The 27936-nt window shown below is 39.6% G+C and overlaps 1 protein-coding gene and 1 long non-coding RNA gene across 6 annotated transcripts in view; both read right to left on the bottom strand.

Annotated features, from left to right (window-relative positions):
* Positions 1-1609: 1609 nt before the first annotated feature.
* LOC147319762 (uncharacterized) lies at positions 1610-4265 on the bottom strand. 4 transcript variants are annotated; one of them, XR_015131582.1, is made up of 5 exons: positions 3771-4265; positions 3229-3702; positions 2920-3055; positions 2130-2536; positions 1610-1742 (listed from the first exon to the last, which is right to left on the bottom strand). It is a non-coding gene; the product is annotated as an uncharacterized LOC147319762 (long non-coding RNA). The 4 variants fall into 4 exon arrangements; XR_015131581.1 differs by lacking the exon at positions 1610-1742 and having other exon boundaries at positions 2070-2536; positions 3229-3352; positions 3487-3702; XR_015131583.1 differs by lacking the exon at positions 1610-1742 and having other exon boundaries at positions 2070-2536; positions 3229-3352.
* Positions 4266-4991: 726 nt separating this feature from the next.
* The window catches only part of LOC147319763 (uncharacterized), a 149371-nt gene continuing 126426 nt past the window's right edge, over positions 4992-27936 (bottom strand). Inside the window, exons 1-24 of one of the 2 annotated variants that reach the window (XM_086312502.1) lie at positions 25219-25702; positions 22510-22762; positions 20576-20604; positions 19603-19930; positions 19335-19375; positions 18753-19026; positions 17868-17915; positions 17534-17577; positions 16878-17160; positions 16462-16505; positions 15619-15904; positions 15066-15109; positions 14495-14762; positions 14063-14112; positions 13901-13974; positions 13510-13724; positions 13147-13397; positions 12901-13029; positions 11869-12004; positions 11201-11230; positions 9575-9622; positions 7457-7500; positions 7013-7298; positions 4992-6705 (exon numbers count right to left, since the gene is read on the bottom strand). In XM_086312502.1, the coding sequence (XP_086168628.1) occupies positions 7020-7298; positions 7457-7500; positions 9575-9622; positions 11201-11230; positions 11869-12004; positions 12901-13029; positions 13147-13397; positions 13510-13724; positions 13901-13974; positions 14063-14112; positions 14495-14762; positions 15066-15109; positions 15619-15904; positions 16462-16505; positions 16878-17160; positions 17534-17577; positions 17868-17915; positions 18753-19026; positions 19335-19375; positions 19603-19930; positions 20576-20604; positions 22510-22753 (3189 nt within the window). In that variant the 5' untranslated portion in view covers positions 22754-22762; positions 25219-25702 and the 3' untranslated portion in view covers positions 4992-6705; positions 7013-7019. Of the gene's footprint in view, positions 6706-7012; positions 7299-7456; positions 7501-9574; positions 9623-11200; positions 11231-11868; positions 12005-12900; positions 13030-13146; positions 13398-13509; positions 13725-13900; positions 13975-14062; positions 14113-14494; positions 14763-15065; positions 15110-15618; positions 15905-16461; positions 16506-16877; positions 17161-17533; positions 17578-17867; positions 17916-18752; positions 19027-19334; positions 19376-19602; positions 19931-20575; positions 20605-22509; positions 22763-25218 lie in introns of those variants that run through there. The other variant, XM_086312503.1, reaches the window with a different exon arrangement.

The raw sequence follows: 27936 nt of genomic DNA on the forward strand, positions 1-27936 counted from the left end.
CAGAGGTGAGGCTGGACGCTGTATAGTGTGTCCACCCCCACAGCCCTATATGTATGTGTGAGTGTGAGTAATGTGGATGTCTAAGTTGTGGAATAACATTTTATGGCCCGCAAGATCATTTTATATAGATTTATTATTATTGTTATGCATGCCCCGGCGATATGGGGTCCTCAGGGACTAGTAAAGCGCTATACAAATACAGGCCATTTACCAATTCAGCAGACGTTTGTCACCAGAGCAAAGCCACAAACTGAAGCTGTTGTGAAAGCAAGTTCTATTGTAGCAGAGGAGCCAAATCAGCCCGGCCATTTACCGAGGGAGAGTTTCTGAAGAGCTGCATGATGAAGCTGTGCAACGTCTTGTGTCCAGACAAAACGCAGATCTTGGCAAATGTGAGCCTGAGCAGAAATACGATTGCTGATCGGGTTGGTGAGATGGCCACTGATTTAAGAACACAGTTGTGTGAAAGAAGCAAAACCTTCATTGCATACTCTCTTGCTGTGGATGAAAGTACAGACATGATGGACATTGCACAGCTGACCATCTTCATCCGTGGAGTGTAAATATTGAACATTAAATCAATGCACGGGACAACGACAGGAAAAGACATGTTTGAAAAGGTATTTCAAAGTGTAACCGACATGAAACTGCCCTGGGACAACAGATGGAGCGCTGGTGTTGTGCAGGATGTAGGATCTAGTAAAGATGCAGGAGAACTGTACGGTGAGTTAACAGCATATCACTGCATCACTCACCAGGAAAGGCTGTGTGGTAAAGTCCTAAAAATGGAGCATGTAATGATCACCGTAACACAGACCGTAAATTTGATCTGAGCTAAAGGTTTAAATCAGCGTCGATTTCAGTCTTTTATGTGGGAAATAGATTCAGAGTTTGCCAACATTCCTCATCATACAGAGGTCCGCTGGCTGAGTTGGGGAAAAGTTCTCAGAGTTTGAGCTCAGCAAGGAAACCTGTCAGTTCATGGCATGTATGATGCGGTGGAGGCATTTCAAGTGAAGCTGTCACAGATGCACCAGTGCAACCTGCCTCACTTTCCCTGTTGCCGAGTAATGTTGAACAAAGTCGGCGCACTTTGCTCGTCTACATGCGGCTCCAACCTTGTGTTTGCTTTCATTTATTTTTTCTGGGTTTTTTGGCAGCATGTTCATATTTCTAATTTGCATAATTTTGACAGGATATATTTTTATGGAGAGCAAAATATAAAATAAAATAAAAAGTTAAAGTTTATTTTTTTAAGTGCATTTATTCTGGAATAATAACAACAGAGTAAACGTTCGTAGCCTGTATGATGTCACCAGGTCCAAATTATAACCAGTGTTTTAAATCCGCCCACTATGATATTAAAGCATAAAACAAAGAGTCTGATATTTCTTATGTTTACATCAGAAACACAGAAACATAATGGCAGCATTTCCTTTTTGTAAATACTTTCACTGTAGAACAAAATGGATTTCAGCAAACGTCCTTTCAGCAGAGGTCATTAAGAAGGAGTCTCTCGTGTGTCTGAAGGATTTGGTAGAAGACATCTTTGGAGGCACTGCCAGCTTTCAGGGGACCGCTGTAGAGTTCCCTCATCTTTTCCTGAGAGGTCTGCAGAGCTCTGATTCTGTCATAACTTTCCTGCTGGATAACTTTTTCTTTCAGGAGCTCATCCAGAATCGGCTCGATGTTGCTCACTCTCTGGATCAGCTCCACTCTGTGTTTATCCACAAAGTGGTTTTCTGAGGAAAGATTGCAGAGATTCATCACATATGTTGATAATCAAAGACTAAATCCATGCATAGCTTACATCCTCTGTTACTTATTTCCAAACAGAACTCACTGATATGTGTTAAACATTAAAGACTGATTCATTGTTGTGCTTCTTTTTACTTTGTACATAATCAAATCTAACTCGGTATCTTTCTGCTTTTTTCCCCTCTTCACCCTCAAACCAGTCAAACAGATGTCTGCCTCTGCCTGAGTCTGTTTCTTTCTTCCCCTCTCTGACACCGTCTGATTGTTGGATGCCAATATTCAGCACTAATGTTGTCATACCAAAGGGAACCCACCACAGCCAAACACAAAGTGCAGTTCTTTTTATACACAAATCATGTGAAACATCTTACCTTGTACTTTACCACTTCTTTGGGATTCATCTGAAAGTGAAACAGATGAACCAGTAAAAACACAGAAACACCGTATTTACTGGGCTGATCTACCAGTAGGCGTTAGCTTTAATAATAACTGTCGTCTAGCTGAATACAGCCACAGATGATGTCGTCTTCACTGCCCTGCACTCTCTCTTCATACATGTGAAATATAACAAACTCTCTCTCAGCAGGCTGTTTGTGAAGCTGACTGGCAGACTCGTCACTCTGGTCTTCAGGAACACATTGTGCAACTGGATACTGGACTTCCTGTCAAACAGGCTGCTGTTCAGACTGGTAATCACGGCTCCTCCCCTCTAGGGCCACACTGGAGCCCCCCAGGGTCGTGCACTCAGCACCCTCCTGTTCATGTTGAACAGCCATGACTGCACTCACAGACATGGAGAGAATATCTTCATGAAGTTAGAGGACAACACCACCATCATCACTCTGTTGGAGGAGATCAGCCGTGCACAGCTGTGCAGTTTGGTGCAAAGACAACTCACTGCTCAGTGTCAACACATGTTGGAGCTAATGGTCAGACAGCAGGAGAGTTTACTTCATGGTGAGAATACATCAGTTACATACTTCACCATGAACAGGTGTTTATTTTATATCTGAATTATTTCTTCATTCACATTTTAGTTACCAGCATAAAGAGATCACAGGAACATTTGCCACCTGTGTTGCATAATGATCACTAAAATAAACCTTCAAAGTGAACGTGGTACAGTGATGATACAGTTTTGTAGACGTGCTTAAATCTTACCTTTTCTAACAGTGCGGGTCCAAACTGACTGAAGCTCTTTTTCTGGCGTCAGTCTGAGCTGGAAGTCACTGTCTGGATTCTTCATGTACACTTCAAAGAAATTTGGAGTTCTGCTTTCATATCTGAGCTTTAATGCCTGTTAAAGAATGAAAAGATAAAGTCAGAACCTGTAAGATATTTTTCCACTGAGGGAGAGAAATCTGATGATTATTCATTCATATAATTTAAACAGACTAATATATTTACTGACCTTACACAGATTTATAAATTGTTTTGGGATCAAATGAGCAGTAAATAAATTCAACATACCTGAGGACAGATTTCTGCACCATCCAAATCTGCTCTTAGGGTGAAACAATGAAACATTTTCAAGGACTTTTCTGGATGCGGCTTTCGGATGATTTTCTATCCACAGGATTCTTCTCTCCATCGTCTACAGAGCGAGAGAATATATATGTTTATATGTGTGTGTGTAAAGATGCTACAGGGATCCAATATTGTAATATTACTGTCTGCTGATTTATTTGTTGCACATTGTCCATCTTATACTGTGAAACATGTAATAACCTGCTGTAGCCCAGGATCACGTGGGATCAGATAAACATGCAGTGTGAGGAAAGCTGTGTTGGTCTGATATATCAACACGTTACAGTTGATTTCCACAGGAACGCCCACTTTCATCAGGAGCGCTCTTGGAGAGAAAATCAGACACTTTTTCCACAACATCTCCACAGTCATCTATGTGAAGGACTGCAAACTTGTCCAATATGTCAGGGACGTCATCTGCACAAGAAAACTTGAATCGTAAATGTAATTTATTGTTAAATAATAATGCCTTCATGTCCTCTTACCGATGCAGATCCAGTGTGGCAGGTGAACTTCATTTAACTTCCCAGCAGTGACTGTGACGTCCATCAGAGGACCTGCAGGCATGTATTGTCTGCTCTCCATCCTCTCCATGTGTCCGTTTTTTACATATTTATTTGTTTTTGACTTTATTTGGTTCCTGAGGTGATACCTGATCATCTCTGCACCAGATTCTGCTCATCTTCATTAAAGCCTTTCTGGTCACCTCCACACACTCTCGGCTGTACTTCTCCATCATCACATTCACTACATCCTGAGTGTTTGCTGCTTTCAGTTTGCTACTTGAGATGAGGAGTGAATCTTTCTGCTATTCAATCAGTGACTTGAATTCATCCAAGTGAGCAGCTTCTCAGTCGTCATAGTTACCACCTGGAAAATGAAAAAGTCATTTTGTACCTGCAGGACTGAAGCAGCCTGTCACTTCTTATGCAGGAGGTGCAGGGCCAGCGATGGTGACACAGCAGATCCTGACACGTATCTACACAACTACATGGATGTTTGCTCCTTCATGTTGAAATTAGCGTCACATGTTTAAAAATAGTCATTAAATGATTTTGAGCAACCTTTGAATGAAAGATGTCCAACATCACACATCACAGGTTACATTTTCATATCGTCAGTTATTTCCACCTGCATTTTGTTCCTATGAAGTTACAGCTGAATAATTCAGTTTGTCTTTTAAAGGTAAACTATAAAACTTGCTAAGGTTACAGGTTTCCATAATTTCCTTCAGGATTAATAAAGTATTATCTATTAAGGACAAAACGGGGGGGTTACCACTGTCCCGGGTTCGACTCCAACACCAGACCTTTCTGTGTGGAGTCTGTATGTTCTCTCTGTGTTTGTTGGGTTCTCTCCGAGTACTTCAGCTTCCTCCCACAGTCCAAAGACATGCAGTTAGTGTGGTTTAGTTAACTGGTGATTCTAACCTGCCCATAGGTGTGAATGGTTGTCTGTCTCTCTGTAGTAGACTGCCGTCCAGGGTGTACCCCGCCTCTCGTCCTGTGGTAGCTGGGATAGGCTAATAAGGATAATGGATGGGTGGAAAATGTAAACTGGGTTAAATGATTAAGATAAACCTCACTGACACTTGTTCTTCGTGCTGCTGGATTAAAATGGAGTTGATGAGTCGACGCTGATCAGCCTTTGTAGAACTGAACGCTCCAGAAAGGCTGGAGTTTAAATGAACCAACGAACCAGAAAACAAGGGTAAAAAGGAGTCTTTAATAGCAATTACACCATATAAAAATTTGTACGTACAAGTCAAAATATAAGGACACATTTAGGAACAGTCTGAGTTTCTTCCTTAGACGAATAAAGTCCTCAGAGTCAGGAAACATCCAGTTCTGTGTAAATAAAGCCGTCCGATCCCGGTCTGACATTTCTGATGTTTGTAACGTTTCTTATTGACTGCTTCCATCATTTTAATGTACTTTTAGTCATTCATTTAACTATTCCTCATTCTTACTGTTATTTATGTGTTGATCTTTCTCATTTTGTGATATTTCAGTTTGACTGACTGATGCTGCAAATCAAAATGATCCTGTAGGAAAATAAAGACTGACCTGAACATCTCATCTCTTAAAATACAAAAGCACAGCAATCATCTTACTGAGTGATCTTCATTGTACATTGTTTCATTGTTTTTAGGCCGCTTCATTCCAGCAAAAGTTTCACCGTATAAACATGAAAGACGTGTTTTTACAGATTTTAAAATGTTAAAAAATGAACGAGTTTCTGACAGTAAATAGTTAATAGACACCAATGTTGCTCCCTGATGTATCCGAAAAAATATTTAATTGATAAAGAACAATTGTATTTATGTTTCTATATTTAGTAGAAAGCCAATATAAAATGTTTAGTGACATGCTTAAAAGGGAATTAAAAAAAAAAAAAACACAAAACAATGATTAAAGCAGGATATTAAAGATTAAAAAGTATAAAATTCTCCAGTTTATCTTCAAAGCAGTCGTCAAAACTTCTTAAAATGTGAGAAACATGGCAGTAACAGATGCAGGTCATGATGTTCCTCAGTAACTTCTAACCTTGGAAACTTTTCTCATTCAGGCTTCACTCCAAACCAGACTGAGCATCGACCACAAGAACAAAAGACAGAAGATAACAGAGTTCATATGGTGTTAATGTAAAATTATTCTGGAAGACTTTTCTTTATGTGGCACATTTATACTGTGACATGGATTTATCGTCTTCAACAAAATGAGAATCATAAAGCTGTTCATGATATTTTTGTATGTAATTATACATATAATGCTCATTTTCAGGTTAATATTTTTAATTTTGGACTGTACTCGAGTAGCTTTGTCTGAGTCACAGTTCAAAATCATCCTCATTTTTCTTATACTTGGTTTGGTTGTAGCTCCTCATCCTCTCTGAAACAAGCTTCTTTTTTACTCCTCTCCCTTTAAGGCAACTTTGTTCTTATTGGCTGTTTCCCACAAACAGAAGGTTTGAGGGACAAGTGGGTGGAGCTTCTGTGATAAGGACCAGAACTGGAGATCAGCAATATTAGGATATCCCCCCTCAATGACATCACACATTACAGAAGTTAAAAAAACCACATAAACCTGAGTGTTTGTCTCACAGTGAGTATCTGTAAACATGATGATCTCATTATCGTAAATTTGAAAGTGTATAAATGAAAACAAAGAAAAGCACAACAAATGCCGTCTTTTTACAAACTGCGCTGCTAGAAACAAACAGAATGTGTTTCTATGAAAGAAGGAAATGAAATCACTGTCAGATCATTTCTACACATTTAAACCTGAAATAATTCTGCAGAAAATAAAAACATGAGAACAGAAAATTAAAAAGAGAAAGTTAAAATAAAATGAAAAGATTAAATATTAAAATAAAAAAATGCTTATAAAATCTTGATCTCATCCTCATGTTTGCATCAACCTAAGAACACACACACACACACACACACACACACACACACACACACACACACACACACACACACACACTACAGTAATTTTCAAATCGATGTTATTTCCTGTATTTTAACCTCAAATCTGCTCCTACATTATAAACTCTCCCTCATGTCAGAGTCAGTTGGACAGTCAGTCAGACTCTCTGCTACTTTCCATACTACAATCATGTAGTGCACTGAAAATAAATTCAGAAGCTACAAATCTAACTATACAAAAGTATTTTGGATTAAGTAAAATATTCATAAAATCAATGATGCCATTTTGATTGTTACCTTTGCATCATGAGCTGCTGTCTGATAACTTCTGCACCAGATCATTCCTGTTAATTTTCTTTAAAACCTTCTTGGTCACCTCCACAGACTTTTCTGTGTAGGTCTGCACCACCAGGTCCACCAGGTCACAGGTGCTGGCCTTCTCCAGTCGGCTCTCTGGGATGGGTTGGAGCTCCACCAAAACATCACGGTCCCGCAGGAACCACTTGAACTTTTCAAGCTCCTCCTTTTTCAGATCTTCCAACATTTCCAAAAGCTTCTCTCTGTCTGAGTGGACTGTTAATGCCTGAGAACAAACAAAGTGATTTAATAATAACCTTCTTAGAGGATAACTGATTAATAAGTAAACAAAACCATCACACGTGATCATTTTTTAATAACAGGTATAAGTAATGAATTAAATGAAGCTGTGGTGTGAGGACAGAATCATTTGGTTCTACTTACTTTCTGCATCTGTGCAGACAGATGTTTGTCCACAGTGTTTTCCTCTGAGAAAGGACATAAAAATGAGATTATCTTTACTTGTAAAGTTTTGTAATAAAATAAATACATGATACATAATAAATGAAACAACTTTTCTCTGTCACAAAATGCCCAATCAGCAAATCCTGAATCCATCACTCTCTATGATCCAACAGCCAAGACTGACTCCAGACAAAGTGAAGGAAACTTTGCTGACAATCAGCTCACATCCAGGTGCTGATCACATCAGACCCTTCTTAATGATTCAGGCAGCCTTTCAAACATTTCCTGTCCAGCTGATATTATTGTGTTATGTAAATATAAGAATCCCAGCATCAGTGATATTAAATATGAACACTCTGAGATGTGGTCCACAGTAAGTAACCCTTAATAAGGACTGCCCCAGGTTGCAGTTTTTGTTGCTCTGCATGATTTTGATGAGTTCACAGGAAGGTGAGTGAGACAGAAGTGTACACAGTGCGAGCACTTCAGTGCACCGTCTTGCTCCTCATCTTCTTCAGCATCAGATTCAAGCTCCACTCCAGTGTTTACTGTGGATCTTTCTGTAGAGTTTTATATCACATCTCTCCAACAGCTGCCACATTGCATGCAAGTATTGATGACATGATAAAACAGCCACAGACAGCTGTGAAATGTGTTGTTCTTGCAGAAGACTAAGGCTTACAGAGTTGCACCAGGAATGGTAATTTTTCTAGTACTGCTCATGTGATTAGGCAGAGGATCAATAGGGGGTCCACGACCCTCTTGGGGACACTCCCATAGGGCTTAAAATCTGGGACGCTCCACCAGTCGCTCTTAGAACTGAAGAAGCTTCTGAAACGTCTTCAAGAAACTGAAAGACGTCCAGATGCTTTTCTTTCAGAGCTCCTTAGAACACCTGCTGACACTTCCAGTTTCCTGAACATCGTCCCCATTAAGGATAAAACTCTATCCCACCTGTCTTCAGTCAAGTCAGGGACACCAGTTCAGAGCTGCAAACAATAGATATCTGAGAATATCTCAAACTGATCGTCCTCATGTCCACAGAGCCAGCAGCTTCATACAGAAAATGGCACTATGTGGTACAGTTCTATATTTGGTATTTTACCACAAGTACTGTTGAATTCTTTAACATCTAAAAACATTCGTTAACTGGTGCTAAAAATCTGGTGGTAAAAATAGAACTGACTCGATTTATGCATTTTGACAGTCCAGTCAACAGCATCAGTAGATTTGGAAAAGCTGGTTGGTGCCATTGTTGAACAAGAGCTTATTCATTCATTCCCTGGCATTTTGCAGTACTTCAAATATGAGGTCAGCAACCAAAGGGAACCCACCACAGCCAAACACAAAGTGCAGTTCTTTTTATACACAAATCATGTGAAACATCTAACCTTGTACTTTACCACTTCTTTGGGATTCATCTGAAAGTGAAACAGATGAACCAGTAAAAATACAGAAACACAGTATTTACTGGGCTGATCTACCAGTAGGCGTTAGCTTTAATAATAACTGTCGTCTAGCTGAATACAGCCACAGATGATGTTGTCTTCACTGCCCTGCACTCTCTCTTCATACATGTGAAATATAACAAACTCTCTCTCAGCAGGCTGTTTGTGAAGCTGACTGGCAGACTCGTCACTCTGGTCTTCAGGAACACATTGTGCAACTGGATACTGGACTTCCTGTCAAACAGGCTGCTGTTCAGATTGTTAATCTTCATGAAGTTAGAAGACAACACAACCATCATCACTCTGTTGGAGGAAATCAGCTGTTCAGGAAAAAGCCTGGGACTCACAAACCCCTCCAGCATGATAAGGAAGTGATTCACAGAGGGCTGAATACATGAATATTATATTTATCTCTGTAAAGAAAGAAATATAAGCAGGATTGAGTTTAGTGACTCGCTGCCACCGAGAGCTGAGAGACTGAGAGCTCCTCCTTTAGAATGAAAACTTGAAGACAGAACAAAGTATGTAAGCTAACGAAAAGTAAAATTGTGGCGGGAAAAAGGTGTGATTGACGGTTCACTAGGATTCATCAGCGTTCTATGTGTCACATTATATAAAACCACAGAACAGGTAATATTGATGAACCTACCAGCCGACTGAGAGCTGACAGCAGCTGCTCCCACTGAGGATCCTGCAGCTGTTAATAAATAACAAGGAAAGTTTTTAGTTTCTTAACAAATGTTCAAACTTTTTAACTTTCATTATGCTAGCAAACTGAAACATTTTTCAGTCTTTCAATCAATTTATTGGGAAAACCAGGCTCCCAGTATACAAATTGGTGTCCATCACCACGGATGGTTTGCCACTCAAATGGATTCACTGCCAGGTGCAGGGAGGACAATGTTATTCCGGATTTCCTCAATTACCGCTGCATAATACACCAACAAGCGTTATGCGCAAAATTGCTCCACATGAAAGAGATAATGGATGCAGTCGATACATTCACATGCTACCCTTTTTGGGAAGATGCAGAGGTTGATCCACTCGCATCAAAATTTGAAACACTGTGTAGCTGTTGGCATGATGATATTGTTTATATAATTTAGATCATTTCTTTATCTTGTCAAGGTCCATGTCATCGTTGTAAATTGTTTAAGCTGTACATTATTTATGTTATTTTATGTAGTTCAAGTTATGGTGCTTTTATTTTTAAGGTCAAGCCTGCTTACAAGTCTTGTTGTCTCCTTTTTGGAAGCCTAAGAAAACACCTGCAAGCAGGTAGCAAGAATGAGCCGTAATGCTCTTTATTGAAAGTTAAGTGGAATGGACTTTAACTAGACACTTATAAGGAACCCTCAGAAGAATGGGGAGTAATTCCCTTTTTGCAGCATGCAGCCAACAAGGTATTTATTGATTTTATCTTTGTTTTCTTGTACAGTGTCATTTTAGGTGCTGTGTCTTACGTTGAGTGTTTATTTTCTTAATGCTGTGTAGTTTTCACAGTGGCTTAGGAGAGAAGTCTTCGAATAAACCAATGAAGAAAAACAGGTGAATTATACACTGTTTCACCGGAACTTTTCTGACACTAAGCTGACATCCAGTTTAAGTCCAGGGCTAACGGACAGTTCTGGAACTTGCAGAGGAAAAGTACCCCAACATTAGGAAATGTGTTACCTCCTTGACTGCAGCTGCACTTATTCATGTGAGTCAGCCTTTTCCCAGAAGATTATTAAGTCCAAATACCGTTCCACCGTGACTGATGATTATTTGAAAGTGTACTTGAGGCTGACTATCAGCAGCTACCGTCCAGACTGTGCATCCCTGGTTGATTCCATTCAGTGCAAGTCATCAGAGTAAGGTAATATCAAAAAATGTACAGAGTTGTGTTGTGTAATATGGGTTCATACAGTTATGCAACATGCCTGAATGAATACTCCATATGTTTATAAATAAATACATGTTTTGCATTTTCATAGTAGGTCAATCATTCTGACTTGGTCATTTCATAAGTCGCTCGCATGCTGAAAAAGTGTGTGCACCCCTGATTTAAATTCTCAGAATTCTAAATGAAGTCCTCTCCTCCTCAGGCACAAGTTGCAGCAGTATGAAATACGACCAACAATTAACAGTGGAGTCAATTGGGCTATGGCATGGATGAGCAACGTCTCTGGATTAACAACAAATTTTGGTAAACTTGTGAAATTTAAACCAAAGAAAACTCACTACTGTAAAATGTTAAATGCAGTTATTATACAAATAATTTGAAATATCTTACCTTGTGCTTGATCAGTGCTTTGGTATTCGGCTGAAAATAATCAAGGAACATAAAACGTATAAATATAAAATTTTAAAGAAACTTTACTCCAATCCATCGGCCATATTTAAGTATTTTGTTATGATCTTTAATTTGTGTTGTTTCTCATTTTAATCTTCAATATTTTATGTTGTAATTTAATATATTACGCTCTATAAATTCATCCTGCTTTGTTCTATTGTGTTGTTGGTAGGTGTAATAACATAACTAATAACTGGGCCACTTATAAGGAACCCTCAGAAGAATGGGGAGTACTTCCCTTTTTGCAGCGATGAAAGGTTGGACAAGTAAGCAACACTTTTCTGACCGTCACTGTTTATAGCTGTTTTAGGTATAATATCAGGAAAATGTCAACGGGGCTCCAACCAGAGAAATCTGCTCTGTAGTTTTGGGTGTTGTGTGGAATAAATAACATGTTTCCTGTTTTACATTCGCCTTGTTTCTTCCTACAGAATAAGACACAAACTATCTTAGAAAAGGACGAGTCAGAAAATGTACGTCCTGCAGAAGCGGCAAAGAAGGACCAAAGATTGCTGCTACATATAGCTTACTGACAATGTTGAGCTAACATGTAATTGTACTCATTTAATACAATAAAGTGATGACAAATTTGAAAATGTAAAGTTAACCTTTTCGAACTGTACAGGTCCATACTGGCTGAAGATCTTTTTTTGATGTGAGTTTAAGGCGGAAGTTTCCATCTGGACTTTCAGTGTAAACTTCAAAGAAATTTGGCTTTCCACTTGGATATCTGAGCTTTAAATCCTGTTAAAGAAAGAAAGAGCAACGGGAAAGAGAGAGGTATGGTATGGATATTTGTAAGTTACTATTTCTGCCTTTACTACTCCACAGTGATATTTCAAAAGCTGCAGCTTCAGCAGGTTCTCAAAGCTTTCCACCTTCTCTCGTCCACAAATGGACTGCTGGTCTGCACCGGCCTATGGTTCATGCATCTGATCCAGTTCCAGCATCATCCTGTATCCATGTTTTCTCTCATCATTCATGTTTTTTCTTTTCCTGGTTCAAAGTCACTCAAATGTTAAAGTCCTGGTAAGTCAGCATATAGCTGGTGGTGTATCAAAGCCTTTTGTATCTTTTGTCATGTTTCTGCTCCTGCTAACAAGCGTTTCACTCTCTGAGCTTCATCAAACTTCAATCTCTTCTGTCTGCTCTCCATTCACCATCCAGGACTCCAGCCTCTGATGTAGGCTCGGTCTCTATTGTGCTTGCTTTTCCCTCACCCTACCCTTCCCAACCTTCTTTTTGCTACGATCACTTAGTATATCCTATTTATTATAATATATTACACTCATTTTCTGTGCTTTGGTCATGCTTGAGCTAACAATACTGTTTTCATTCTATAGAGTCAAACTTCCCTGCCACAGTAAGATTGCTCTTACTGTTTTGGGGGGTCCTGTCCTAAATCCTAACACTGCAATCAAGGTTCATCAGCGTTAAATCACCAAATAGATTCGTTCATTTTTCTATCTCAGTAAATCATGTTCACTTCTTCCAGATCAGCTCTTCTTATTGAATATTTACTGAATCCTTTCTTTGCTCAGTAAAATGCATGAAGGCTGCCGACGACAGCTGGACTATTTATTCTCAGCCTATTATGCAAATATGTATTTGGAAAGAAATGAAAGCATTTCAAACCATACTTCAGGACAGATTTCTGCACCATCCACATCTGCTGTTAGTGTGAAACGATCAAGAATTTTCAAGGACTTCTCTGGATCTGGCTTCAGGATAGCTTTGTATCCATGGGGCACTTCCCTCTGCTTCATTACCTGTGAAGAATAAAGTGCAAAGATACTAAAAAGCCATGTAACACATTAGCCAGTTTTATATATTAATTTATTCATTCTCCTGAATTCTGCCTATTATACTGTGAAACATGTAATAACCTGCTGTAGCCCAGGATCACGTGGGATCAGATAAACATGCAGTGTGAGGAAAGCTGTGTTGGTCTGATAGATCAACACGTTGCAGCCGATTTTCACAGGAATGCCGAGTTTCATCAGGACCGCTCTCGGAGAGAAAATCGGTTCAGTTAACTTGACATGTGTTGGTGTGACCTCAGACACTTTTTCCACAACATCTCCACAGTCATCTATGTGAAGGACTGCAAACGTGTCCAATATGTCAGGGATGTCATCTGCAGGAGAACACAACAACACAAACATGGTGAGAAGAACAGTTTATAACAGTTTGTGCGCTCACTGTCAGAAATGTCAAACATCTGAAAGTCTTCCTTCATGTCCTCTTACCGATGCAGATCCAGTGTGGCAGGTGAACTTCATTTAACTTCCCAGCAGTGACTGTGACGTCCATCAGAGGACCTGCAGGCATGTATTGTCTGCTCTCCATCCTCTCCATGTGTCCCTCCCAAGATCTAAACTGGTACTGAAAGCTGGTCTTTCCCTTACAGACCCAGCGCAAGCCCGAGACTCTGCATTCAAAGTGTCCTGCTGCAGACTGAAGGCTGAAACAGGAATTAAATACACACTCATGAAGGAACAACAGAGTGAATGGAAACACAGAGAGTAGTCGTGTGAATCGGATGCAAAATGAAGAATTTCCTCTGGGAATAAATCCAAAGCTGAACTGTTTCCTGTAGTTCCAGTTTGCTGTGCTGCAGCATTCAGGAAGTTGATTTACCTGTAAGTTGGAGCCTCGTCTGCATCTGTACTGTTCACCTCAGGTTCAAGATTAGTCCAATCACTGCAGTCCTGCTGCAGAGGACAGTCTCTTTAGTCAATAAGTACACATGTTTATAAAGAAAGAAACTTTAGCAATAAATGGATGAATGGAAGGGATTACCGTCAGGCTCTGACAACCTTCAAGCTCTGAACTTCTTTCAGTTTTTCGTCCTTGTTGAGACACAAAGAATTCAAATGAATGATGTTATGCTGACATATAAAATCATCCTCTAACTGTCCACATGTTTGCTGTTTGATCACTTTATGCTGTGCAGTGCTGCTTCAACATCAGAACAACATGTTCAGCAGGACGTGCAGCTGAGTGACGTCTAAGATGATCAAAAGCTGATGAATCCAAATATTCTCACCAGTGATGTCAGAACAAGACAGAGACAGAGAGAAAGGTTGGATTCAGCTCTGATCATTTATGCAAAGTTACTTTTGGACGTCTGTTGTGTTTCCTGTTTATTTTAATGTTTGTTGATTAGAAGTTGTTTAAACAAGTTTATTGTAAATTATGAAAATCTGTTTATTAAACTTTGTTTGGTCTCACCTGAGCTGCTCTCTGACAGCCTCAGCATCAGATCAGGTCTGTTCATGTCTGTTAAAACCTCCATGGTCGCCTCCACAGACTGATGACCAAGTTTATCCACCATCAGATCCACAAGGTCTTCTGTCCTGTTTGTATACATCTGTATTTGTGGCAGGCTCATCTTAAAGCACGTGAACGGCAGCAACTGCTTGAATTTCTTTAGATCCTTTTGACTGAATTCATTCAGTGTTTCCAAGAGAATCTGTCTGACAGCTTCCTGTTCTTTTTCCTGTAAAACCAAAACAATGTATTAAGTTACTGTATAATATCTCTGTTGGACAATTTAAAGATTTCTTTTTATTTAATTTCCAGAGAAACTGAAATAGAAATATCAAATATTAATAAAAAAAGATGTCTTCATGAATATTTATATGTTTTAGAATAATCACTGAAGAGACAGCTGGCGGTTTTGATATTTACTTCACTCTCTTTATGAACTGCAAAACTTCAAGTTTCATAAGAAAACGTTATTTCATTTCTATCAATACTAAAAACTATTTTTTTGTAAAAGCTGAGTTAAAGTCACACTCACTCTCTTCAACAGTGCAGCTCCATGTTCATCCACAGAGTGTTTCTCTGAGGAGGAAAGACATTTACAATCAACTCTGAGGATTCAAACATCATCACACATCCAAGTAGAATCAGCCTTCAGATGACACAGATGATTTAAAAGAGAAAATCATGTGAAACTAAATAAAATGACATAAGAACCCAACAAAGAAACCCTCCATCCTGTCCAACCAAAGTAACTGGGGGTTCCCAGCTGTGATAATGAGAGAGGGTACACCTGTCCACCTCAGGTTTTAAACAGACAGACAACCTTTCACACCCACATTTAATTTAGAACCAGCAATAAAGCCAACAAGCATGTGTTTGGACTGGAAACCAGAGCACTCTGAGGAAAAGCATGCAGGCACAGGGAGAACATGCAAACTCCACACAGAAAGGTTCCAGCCAACCAGGAGGCTCAAACACACAACCTTCATGCTGTGAGGACACAGTGCTAACCACTGCACCACCATGACACCACCAACACAAAAACCTGTTGATGACACAGAGTTTACACTCATGCATGTTGGTCTTACCTCTGGATGCTGAGCTGCTCTCTGGTAACTTCTGCACCAGATCAGTTCTGTTCATGTGCATGAAAACTTCTCTGGTCACCTCCACAGACTGATGACCAAGTTCATCCACCATCAGATTCACTACATCTGCTCTGGTTGATGACTGACTCAACCTATATGAGAAGAATGACAGATTCCTCCAAGGAATGATCGTCTGCAGGAGCCTCTTAAATGTCTCGAGCTCCTCACGACTCAAATCATTCAAAGTTTCTAAAAGCAGATGTTTAACAGCTGCCATTGTTGCCGCCTGGAACAATAAACACAATCACGGGGTCACATATTTATTTAGCCAAACACAAGCATCTATTTACTAGTTGCGGTACGTTTATGAAAAAAATGAAGAAAATCTAAAACTGTGATCCACTTTTATGGGTTTGAATACTTTTTCTTTACAGGCTGCAGTTCTTCTCTCACTGTGCAGATAAAAACTGAAATATATCCATCAAGAATCTTTCCCTGATTTCACATCATCTTTCATTCTTTATTAATATTTGTAAGTAGAATAAAGTTTCCTGTTTAAGCTGAAAGTGTTTGATGTTTTCAGATTTCTCTGTCCTGTTGAAGAGTCAGGACAAATGTACATGCTGACACTTCCTCAGCTCATCCTCAGTGGTAAAGACATCCTGACATTAGTGTTGCAGAAAATTACTGCTGAAGAAGTCAAACTGAATGAAGCTTCTGTTTGTCACAAACATCCAGCAGAAATCATGAGAAAAATGAGTCAACATGAGAACTGATGATACTTTAGTCCTCTGACTTTCAGCCTGCTGTCTTGTACTGAATCAGAGATGTGACATGACTCACTTTGTGGATCAGTGCAGAGCGTCGTTCATCCACAGAGTGTTTCTCTGAGGAGAAAAGTGCTCAAAGTCACTCATGACAAACACATTTAACAACTAACTGACAATTATTCAGGAAATATGACTTTGGAAAAATGGACAATATGCAGAATTACACTGAAACCTCCTCAGCAATAATAAACAGTATGAAGGAGTCATTTTTACTCCTCCTCACAAAGTATTTGGATTTAATCTGGTCTCATTTTTATGTATTTATTGAAGTAGATTTTTCCAGAACAGCCATAAAATATGTTTTAAAGATGTGTTTTTTTGTCTTTATTACAAATATTATTTATAAAGTCAAAGAAGACTTTAGTCAGACGTTTATGAGACATGAAAACAGTTTTATGACTTTAATGAGTTTTGATTTTGTTGTCTTACTTCGAGGCAGTGAGCTGCAGTCTGACAGCCTCTGAGCCAGATCAGTCCTCTTCATCACCTTTAAGACCTCCATGGTCTTCTCCACTGACTGTTGGCCGTAAGTCAGCACCATCAGAAACACTGTGTGCTGCAGGTCTGTTCTCATGTACCACATCCATGAGAAGTCTGAGTCATATTTGCGATGAATTTGTGGCAGTTTCTTATTGAACTCTCTGAGCTCCGGCTCATTGAGACCATCCAGAGCTTCCAGCAGCAGCTCAATAACAGACTCCATCGTTTCTACCTGGAAAATTCAAAGAAAATGTTCATGAGATAAATGTGACATTTCTCACTTTCAGGTTTGTTTGTTTTCTCATCAACACTTTACAAATGTAGATGTGTTTAGATGACATCATCCATCACATAAGGTGATGATGTCATTGGTCATATTTGTCACAATGATCACAAACAGCTGATTAACAATTATTCTGCTTCTGTTAACAAGTTCAGGACTTTTCTGACCTGCTGCAGACCTCCCTCACTGCACACGCTCAACTTATCAAACTTTGACTTTTCCAATCAAAATCAAATCATTTGTTTCTATTGAAGATTTCTATCCTGTGTTTATGAAATGAAAGCTGGATGATCTGAAGTCAGACAGATGTGACATGACTCACTTTGTGGATCAGTGCAGGCCAACGTTCATCCTCAGAGTGTTTCTCTGACAGAAAAGAAAGATTAAAAGCTTCATTCATGACTGATTTAACATCAGTGTTAATAATCAGACACTTTGAAATAACTGATGCTTTGATTTCATTCTGATGATCCTTGTAAGTTGGATTAATAACAACATTAAACTTGTTAACATGAAGTCATATTTGATGGGAAACTATCAACGTGTGAGGAAATGATCCAGTTCTGTTTCATTCAGTAATTCTTCTTCTTCTTCATCTTCTTCATCTTCATATCAATGAGTGTATTTATTGATTCATGTGTTTTCTGGACACTGACCTTTCTCTGTTTCCTCCACATCAAATCCTTCAGCTGATGATCCTGCAGCTGCAACACATTGAATACAAACTGTAACTACATGACACAGACACTGTGTGTGTCCTTTATGTGTGCTCATCCTGAGTATAACACTGAGTCCTGACAATAAAAAGCTTTAATATTTCACTTTCAGCTGTGCTGACTGAAGGCAGGAGGAGGCCATAGTTACACAATCACAGAGAAATCACTGAAAAGACTTTGAATCATTTACCTCATACAGGTCGTCTGTCTCCATAGTGGAGTTTCAATCAAAGCTAACATAAAGATCCATTTACAACACAAGACTGATATTAATGAGCTCAAAATGCAAAAAACAAAGAAAAATATTTTCAAAGGAAAGAAGTTCAAAGAGCTTTAAAACAACATTTACTAAAGAAAGTCACTGATTCAATAAGCTGAATATTTTTACTTTAAACATTGAAATATGAAAACAAATCTGTTTAATTTTACTGTGTTTGTACAACCTGAATGTGTTCATTTATCAACGTCTGTCCAAAATAAATCAGAGGAAACAAATTCTTTCATTTATAAATGATAATAAAGTTTATATTATGCAGTTCTTGTTGTGAGTTTCTCTGATTTAATTCTTTAAATTAATTTTTACTGTAAGGTGTAATATTATATTTAAAATCCTTCCACACACAGTTAAGAATAATCCCAACATATCTGTTGTATTAATTTATGCAGCTTATGATTATTGTACAGCTGTCCTTGTTGGCCAGGACACTCTTGTAAAACAGATTTTTAATGTCACAAGTTTATTTTTTCCTGGTTAAATAAACTTTAATGAATAAATAAAATGTATTAAAGTTATTACAGACACTCTGACAGATTATTTCCTCTTACCTTTGAGTCCTGAGCTGCTCTCTGACAGCCTCTGCACCAGATCAGTTCTCTGCATGTCTGTTAAAACCTCCCTGATCACCTCCACAGACTGATCACCAAGTTTATCAATCATCTCATTCACTATTCCTCTTCTGTCATCATTCAGTTTGATTTGTGGAAGACTCTTCTGAAAACAAGTGAACTGCAGGAACAACTTGAACTTGTTGAGATCCTGATCACTCAAATCCTCCAGTGTTTCTAGAAGCACATCTGTAACAGCTGCCATTGTTGCAACCTGGAAAATTCAAACATTCATAAAGAAAAAATGTTTCCTCACTGAGAAAATTACAGATTTATGTTTTTGTAGCTGTTTTAAACTTTGAATGTTTTCAATGTTTTCTCTGAAACACTTTGTTTTCTTTTATTATCTTATTTATTAAGATGTATTTATGTAAACACACTTTTTAATAATCTTTGATTTTAAATCTAAAAACATTTCTGTGACAACTGTTTAATCTAAATGATGAAATTATGATTTTCAAACTGCATCTTATTGAATCAAAGCTGAACTCTGCAGAGTCAGACAGATGAGACGTTACTCACTTTATGGATCAGTGCAGACAGATGTTCATCCAGATGTTTGTCTGAAAAAAGAGAAATTAACAGAAATAGAAATAAGTGTTTAATAAAAGCTAATCGAGCTTTTAAAAAATACACAGAGATCAAAAAAAAAAAAGTTACATTTAAACCTGCTGAACATCATTTTCTGCTCGTCAACAATGCTCTCTTTGCTCTGTAAATCTGACTGTTTCTAATATGAACTGAAGCAGAAACACTTTTATGACTTTAACATGTTTTGTCTTTATCTTACTTTGAGCTTCTGAGCTGCTGTCTGTCAGCCTCTGAGCCAGATCAGTCCTCTTCATCTCCTTTAAGACCTCCACGATCTTCTCCACTGACTGTTGGCCAAAAGTCCTCACCATCAAAAACACCACGTCCTGCACATCCTGCAGGTCTGACATCTCAGGCGGACTCATGGGGATCATTGAGCCCCATGAGTCTGACATCTCAGACAGACTCATGAGGCTCATTGAGCCATGTTTTCTTCCCAGGATCTGGATGAAGTCTCTGAGCTCGCTGCCTCTCAGATCAGCCAGTGTCTCCAAAAGCAGCTCAATAAGAGACTCCATCGTTTCCACCTGGTAAAAACAGAGGTCACATGACAGCGATGCACCATTCAAATGTCTGCTTGATTTTTAATCAACAGAAACATTTTAGTGTGCTAAAAATAAATTCATGTTTGAATCCAATTCCTTCTAAAAACCTGAAAAGATGACCTTTGACCTTCAGACATAAAGCTGCGTCTTTTTAAGGTCATGACCGGTCGACCAGATGTCGAGCAGAAAATAACCTCCATGAACATCTGGTGCTCGGTGGGTACCTGCTTGGATTGGTTTTTTATTTCTTGGCTCATTTTTTCCTCTTTTTGAAGGATTTAATTTTCATGAACAGGTTTGTGACTCTGTTTTACTGCCTGACTGTAACTCTGTCAAAGACTGAGCTACAAAAACTGCAGTGAGTCTCCTGATTTTACAAACAGAGGGGAGCTTTAACTGCTCGCATCTTTACTGATAAACAGAAAGACTTGAATTTAATCTGCTTTTAAAATGTAAATAAGGTTTAATATTTCTATACCAATCATGTATAAAACTCATGTGTACATGACAAAGCTGCAGCTTGAATCTCATGTGTATGATTTGTGTTGAAGATGAAGATCATTTTCAGTCTTCATCTACTGAATCAAAGCTGAACTGTGTGAAGTCGACTGATGTGACGTTACTCACTCTCTGGCTCAGTGGAGGAAACTGTTTGTCTGAGGAGAAAAGAAAGAGAAAAAGTCAGATTAGAAACTGTTTTATCATCAGGCTTTATGAGGATTTAGAACATGAAAGATTTCACATCAAAGTGACACTTAAACCTCGTTAACTCGTTAATAATGATTTTAGAGAGAGGCCTAACTTTGTGAATGAGAGCACACACAGGATACTCTGATCGCTGATCACTTTTATGTGTGTGTATATACACACACACACACACACATATATAAATATACACTACATGTCTTTGAACGTGACGGGAGTCGACTCCAGACCGGGCGTTTCTGTCCAATGAGGGTCCCAGGCTGCCTCTCCCATGCTAACCAACCGTAACTTGGACATAACTTGGACATTCCCAGATAGACTTAAAGGAAACTCATTTCTGTTTGTATCCATAATCTCATTCTTTCAGTCCTCAGAGCTTGTGACCATATGCATGGGCAGGAACATAGCTCCACCTACAAATCTAAAACATCAGGGCCCGCTCTCTCCTCACCAGGGCAGATCAGCAGAGCATCCACATCACTGCAAACACAGCACTAATCTATCTGTCAATCTCCTGCTCCACTCTCCCCTCCCCTGTGAACGACACCCTTAGATACTTAAACTCCTCCAAATGGGGGAACTCGTCCGTGACCTGGAGTGAGCACTCCACCCTTTACCAGCTGAGAACCATGGCCTAAAACTTGGAGGTGCTACTTTCACCCACTTGTTGCACATTCAGATTCAAACTGCCCCAGTGAGAGCTGGAGGTCGTGACTCCATGAAGCGCTTTGTCTCTCCAAAGCGTGCTGCACATGCGTGTCTGTTACATGCTTCCTTGATATGGGTTGCGTGACCAGAGAACTCCAGCTCTCTCAGGTACAGTAGATGCAGCTACGTCTCCAACATTCTGATGACTTCTAGTCTGGAAAGTTCCCCATCCAGACGATGAAGGCAGTGATGGCATCTGAGTCTTTCTTCTTTATAAACACTGACAGATACTGTGTGTTACTTTAATTTAGGACCAGCTGCAACTGAATAAATTCAGAATACAGTTAATAAGTCCCATTTATTAAAACTGTAAAGGTGGAATTGTTTGACTGGAGTCCTCTGACACCTACAAACATTTGTATTTTTAAAGAAGCACCAATCAAAGCAGAAATAGAAAATTGTGTGAAACATTAGCAACAAACTGACAAATTCATTAAAAATTTAAATGACAGAAAAAAACACATCTGTGAGGTATGACAAAAATCTACCACAGACTTCAGTCAGTATGATGAGGGTTAATAGTGACATAATTATAACCTGTAGAGCTGCTTGAAGACTTTCCAACCATGTTGAATGATGTTGGATGTTTTTGTTCTGATCGGATCAAAATACTGTAACTGAGCTTGTGTAACAGTGTTTATGTTGTGTGTGATTTCATAATAACCACAATGGATTTGTGATGTTTATTGGCTCAATGGCGCCCTCTCTCAGAGGCAGTGGATCACTGCACTGTGTGGGATCATTAGGTATCAGCACGTGTGCGACCACTATACAGAGCATGTGACCTCTGTAGCTGTCTAACTGTTAATAAGAAGAGTTTCAGTGGTTTGTTGTAATTGTGAAGTCCTGAAACAGTCACATAATATCACTGCACACCGGCTATAAGCTGCTATTATTTTGTAGTGTGCTGTGTTTGAGCCTCCTGTAATGAGCCAGCCTGCCTGACCTGCACATATTCTGCTCTAATCCACGTTATAAAAAGCAGCACGAAAATATAAACGTCTTTGTTCATCATTCACTACACAACACAGAGTCAAGAGATTTTTCTATCAGTCAGCACCTGGTTTCATATGAATGTGATGAACTATGTGCAGTATTCTCACATATTTAAGTCTTTGTTGTCTTATTTGTGGTTCCTGAGGTGATACCTGATAATCTCTGCACCAGATCAGTCCTGTTCATCTTCATTAAAGCCTTTCTGGTCTCCTCCACACTCTCTCCTCTGTACGTCTCCTCCATCAGCTTCACTACATCCTGTGTGTTTGCTGTTTTCAGTCGGCCCCTTGGCTCGGATGATAGATCTTTCTCCAGTTCAGTGAGTGACTTGAACTCAGCAAAGTCCTCTGGACTCAACTGGTTCAGTGTTTCAATGAGCAGCTTCTTAGTCGTCATAGTTACCACCTGGAAAATGAATAAATCATATTATACATGAAGGACAGCATGTCTGCTGTTTGTTCATTTGATGGATGGAAACGGACTGCTTTGTATTTCACTAATGACAACATTACTGACGTGGACGTTTGTTACTTTTCCATCACCCAAATGAAAACTGTGATTGGACGTGAACGTCAAACATCAGCTTGAACCTTGAATAAAATTGAGAGGATTCGTTTTTGTCCCCAAAAGGACGTTGAGTTGTTTCTAAATAGCTGCAGAAAAAGTTACACTGTGAAGTAATAAATGAACCAGTACAATGTCTTGATGCATTCTCAATCATCCAGGAAAGTAAATCTCCAAGCTAGTGGAGCTGATCACAGCCACAGAAACAGCAATTCGTAACAACAATATTGCAGAAGTGGAAGCAGAGCAACTACGGACGAAAGTTTCGGCCTGTCTCAGCAATGCAAAGCCCCCAGCATCCAACATCACCATGGAGGAGAGGAAGGCACTCACATCACTTAGTGATGACAACAACATTATCCTCCTTCCAGCAGACAAGGGTAGGTGCACAGTATTGCTAAACCAGAAAGACTATCATGAGAAGATCTTGTCACTACTCAGTGATGAAAATACTTATGAGCCCCTGAAACGAGACCCAGGAAGTGGCTACAGCAAGAGGGCGATAGACTGTCTGAAGCAGTTAGAACAGGACAAGGCTGTTGACCGGACCTCATACCACAGGCTGTACCCAGGGGAGTCTACACCAAACCTGTACGGTTTACCAAAAATACATAAACAGGGTGCACCTTTAAGACCGATTGTCTGCAGTTTCACCCATCGTGGCCAATTTGTACATGGAAGAAGTGAAGAAGTGGAAAAGAGGGCTTTGCTATCCTACCCTGGAACACCACCAAGCCATTGGTTCAGATATGTGGATGACACCTGGGTGAAAATGAAATCCCAGGACGTACTACATTTCACGGATCACATTAACTCAGTGGACCGACACATCAAATTCACCAGGGAGGATATGAAAAGTGGCAGGTTAGCCTTCTTAGACTGTGAGATTTCCATCAGTAATGGGGGACATCTAAAAGATGACGTGTACCGTAAACCTACACATACGGATCAGTATCTAAGGTTTGACTCTCGTCATCCACTGGAGCACAAACTGGGAGTCATCAGGACGCTACAACACAGAGCGAACACCATCCCCACTGACACAGCGGCCAGGGAGGCAGAAGAACAGCACATCAAGAAGGCCCTGAGTGGTCTTTGATCAGTGGGTTTTGGTCAGTGGTTGTTGATCAATGGTCATGAGAATTTGCATAATTATGATTAAGGAACTGACCTCCCAGCCTATTGTTCCTTCACTGGGCTGGTTTCAGTCATTATGCAAATGTACTGTTTATAAGATTTGGGGAAACCTGCAGTCAGCTGAGACTGAAGAAGTCACTCGGATGAGTGACGAAACGTTTCTCCCACAAAACGCTACGATCAGATGAACAGAATCAGCTTTTGGAGAACCAGTACAATGCACAACAGTCTCGTTTTCCCCGGTAAAATTAATTATCCATCCCTGGTTTGTACAAACTTTACAAATTAAAAATCTCAATTCGAACTGGTCAGAAACACACAATAAACAAACTGTTATTTGTTTATTGTAAAAAAACCCACAAACCTTTAAATAACATTTATAATAATTATTGTGTCATTATATCTGTGACTCTGACATTCACCATCCAGGAAGCAGAGTGTGTGAGGAAGATCTGGTGTCTGATGAAGATGAGAGATTAAGCTGCGCACAGATAACTTTAACCCTAGAATACTATCGCTATTTGATTTTCAACATTTACATGATTTCTCTGTCCTGCAGCTGTTAGTGTGTCGAGGAGACTGTGCCTTCACCAGGGAAGTCTCAAATGTCCCAGGAATGGGTGGACCAAAGACCAGCTTTCCAGTGTCATTATCTTTTTTAGGAATTTTGTTGTTCTTTGCCCTAATTTTTCTGTGATTTTGGAGCATTATTTTAGGGTCCCCACATGACACTTTTTTCATTTTGTTAGACATGGCACAGTTGAAAGTAAAAGAAGACAACTCTAATTTGTCATGTGTTGTAAAATTTTGATATATTTTGATGACAAGTACTTTTTGTTGGTCATATTATATCGGGTAAAAATCACCCGGCATTAGTGATTGTGTTGCTGTTTATAGCGATAGTGTTCTAGGGTTAAGATCACGTGACTATCGTGGCCTTTTCAAACCGCCACAACCAGAACTCTACCGTGACCGAGACCTCCGGTTCTTTCCCACAGAGCTCTGCACCTCTGCTTCAAACCAGCAACAGTCACATGATCTAATATAACTTATTATTGTATCTCATTCCCTGTTACACACACATGAAAACAACTCCAACAAGGAAGCAGGACTACGAACGTGAACTTCCAGGAGGAAGCAGAACTTAATGCCGCGCTTACCTTCAATACTTCATGTAAAATGTGAACACCTGGAATCACTGCTGATGGAAAATCATTCTTCAGTGTTTGTGAAGCAGCTTAGTGTGAGGCACTGTTCTCCCGCTGCTTTCTCTCACTTTCTGTAAACGCTGAGGCGGAAAAACTTCCGCTTTTCTGCGTCTCTCTCCTCCCAGCTGTCAGCCCGCCTGAATAACGGAGGCGCCTTGATGCGACTGTTGTTCTAATTTTGCGCCATAGAAATAAACCGAGTTGAAATAGATGTTACCGCCTTTCCATCAACGTTACCTTTGGCTCAGGTATGAGTAGAAAGAGTGACGTCGTGTCTCTTTAATCAGTCTCTGCATCTCCAAAGCAACAACGGATACACCGAGTTTAATAAATACTGAATCCGTTAATAATAATACAAAGTTCCATAATCCAAAGTGAGCATCACATTCACATGCTAACTAGAGCTACTTATGTCTGACTGAACACTCTTAAGCTGTAATTTACCACAGACGGTATAAATCTTTAATACGATCAGGAAGACCTGCAGTCTCCTGGAGAGCCAACAGGGGGCGAAACCAACCCACTGAATTAACAATGGTACAGGGAGGGACGCTGGTTTGAGGGCGGAGTCCTTCACTCTGTCGTCAGTGGAAACATTATTGCTGCAGACTCCACATTAACACTGTGAGAAGCATCCAGTTTCAAAGATGCTTCGTCTGTTTCATCGTGTTTAATGTTCAAGATGAGGATGATTTACAGCCTGAATCTACTGAATGAAAGCTGAGTTAAAGTCACACTCACTCTCTTCAACAGTGCAGCTCCATGTTCATCCACAGAGTGTTTCTCTGAGGAGGAAAGACATTTACCATCAACTCTGAGGATTCAAACATCATCACACATCCAAGTAGAATCAGCCTTCAGACGACACAGATGATTTAAAAGAGAAAATCATGTGAAACTAAATAAAATGACATAAGAACCCAACAAAGAAACCCTCCATCCTGTCCAACCAAAGTAACTGGGGGTTCCCAGCTGTGATAATGAGAGAGGGTACACCTGTCCACCTCAGGTTTTAAACAGACAGACAACCTTTCACACCCACATTTAATTTAGAACCAGCAATAAAGCCAACAAGCATGTGTTTGGACTGGAAACCAGAGCACTCTGAGGAAAAGCATGCAGGCACAGGGAGAACATGCAAACTCCACACAGAAAGGTTCCAGCCAACCAGGAGGCTCAAACACACAACCTTCATGCTGTGAGGACACAGTGCTAACCACTGCACCACCATGACACCAGCAACACAAAAACCTGTTGATGACACAGAGTTTACACTCATGCATGTTGGTCTTACCTCTGGATGCTGAGCTGCTCTCTGGTAACTTCTGCACCAGATCAGTTCTGTTCATGTGCATGAAAACTTCTCTGGTCACCTCCACAGACTGATGACCAAGTTCATCCACCATCAGATTCACTACATCTGCTCTGGTTGATGATGGACTCTGTGATTTGTATGACAGACTCATCCAAATAAAAATTGACTCCAGGAATCTCTTGAACTCCTCGAGCTCAAATCATTCGTTGCTTCCAAAAGCAGTTGTTTCACAGCTGCCACCATTGCCACCTGGAAAAGTCATTCAATTTGCAGGACATTTATTTATTTATCCATTTTATCCAAATAAGCTCTTTTAGAAAGTTCAGTATGATTTCTCATAATCACAAAAAAGCAGAAATCGTGAGAAAAATGACTCAACATGAGAACTGATGATACTTTAGTCCTCTGACTTTCAGCCTGCTGTCTTGTACTGAATCAGAGATGTGACATGACTCACTTTGTGGATCAGTGCAGAGCGTCGTTCATCCACAGAGTGTTTCTCTGAGGAGAAAAGTGCTCAAAGTCACTCACAAGAGACTTACTTACCAACTGACAGTTGTATAATCTTCAACATTACATTTAAAGCTCAACTATGATAGACACTGTTTGTGTTATTCAGTCTCTCAGACTGAAGGAGTCACTTTTTGTCATTTTTTTGTTCCTTGAACACTCATAAATTCTGATTTGGACAACAATCTGTCTTTTCTCTACAATATTTTTATGAAAGACAAAAACTTTACTTATGAGACATCTTAACCACCATAGTTCATTTAACTTATTTCCTCTTTGTTGTCTTACTTTTGGGTTCTGGGCTGCAGTCGGACGGCCTCTGAGCCAGATCAGTCCCCTTCATCTCGTTTAAACCCTCCATGGTCTCCTCCACTGACCGCTCACCGTAAGTCAGGACCATGAAAAACACCGTGTCCTGCAGGTCTGTCCTCATGTAGATGATTCTTTGGATGTCTGACTAATGTTTGTAATGAATTTTACGCAGGACTTCCTTGAAAACCTCAAGTTCCCAGTAACTCAGACCAGCCAGGGTTTCCAAAATCTGCTCAATAACAGACGCCAACGTTTCTACCTGAGAAAAAAAAGGTAAATGCGACTTTTCTCCAGGTTTTTTTTCTATCTCATCAACGTCTCATAAATGTTTAGATTACACCAGACACAGTTACAAGCAAATGATGTAAGTGATAATTACACACCTGATTAACATTTATTCCAACCTGATGAATTTAATCTTTCTGTTTATCTTTTCTACATGTAGGAGTTTTTTAAACTGAACATGTTCAGTGAACGCTGCATCATTTAAATACAGTCATAGGTGATATTACTCACTTTCTGGCTCAGCGCAG

Source organism: Aulonocara sp. 'chitande type north' Nkhata Bay, linkage group LG11 (assembly GCF_057382095.1).
Source record: "Aulonocara sp. 'chitande type north' Nkhata Bay isolate Kocher_YH1m ecotype deep benthic linkage group LG11, A_spYH_male_GT1.1, whole genome shotgun sequence".
Classification (NCBI taxonomy): domain Eukaryota; kingdom Metazoa; phylum Chordata; class Actinopteri; order Cichliformes; family Cichlidae; genus Aulonocara; species Aulonocara sp. 'chitande type north' Nkhata Bay.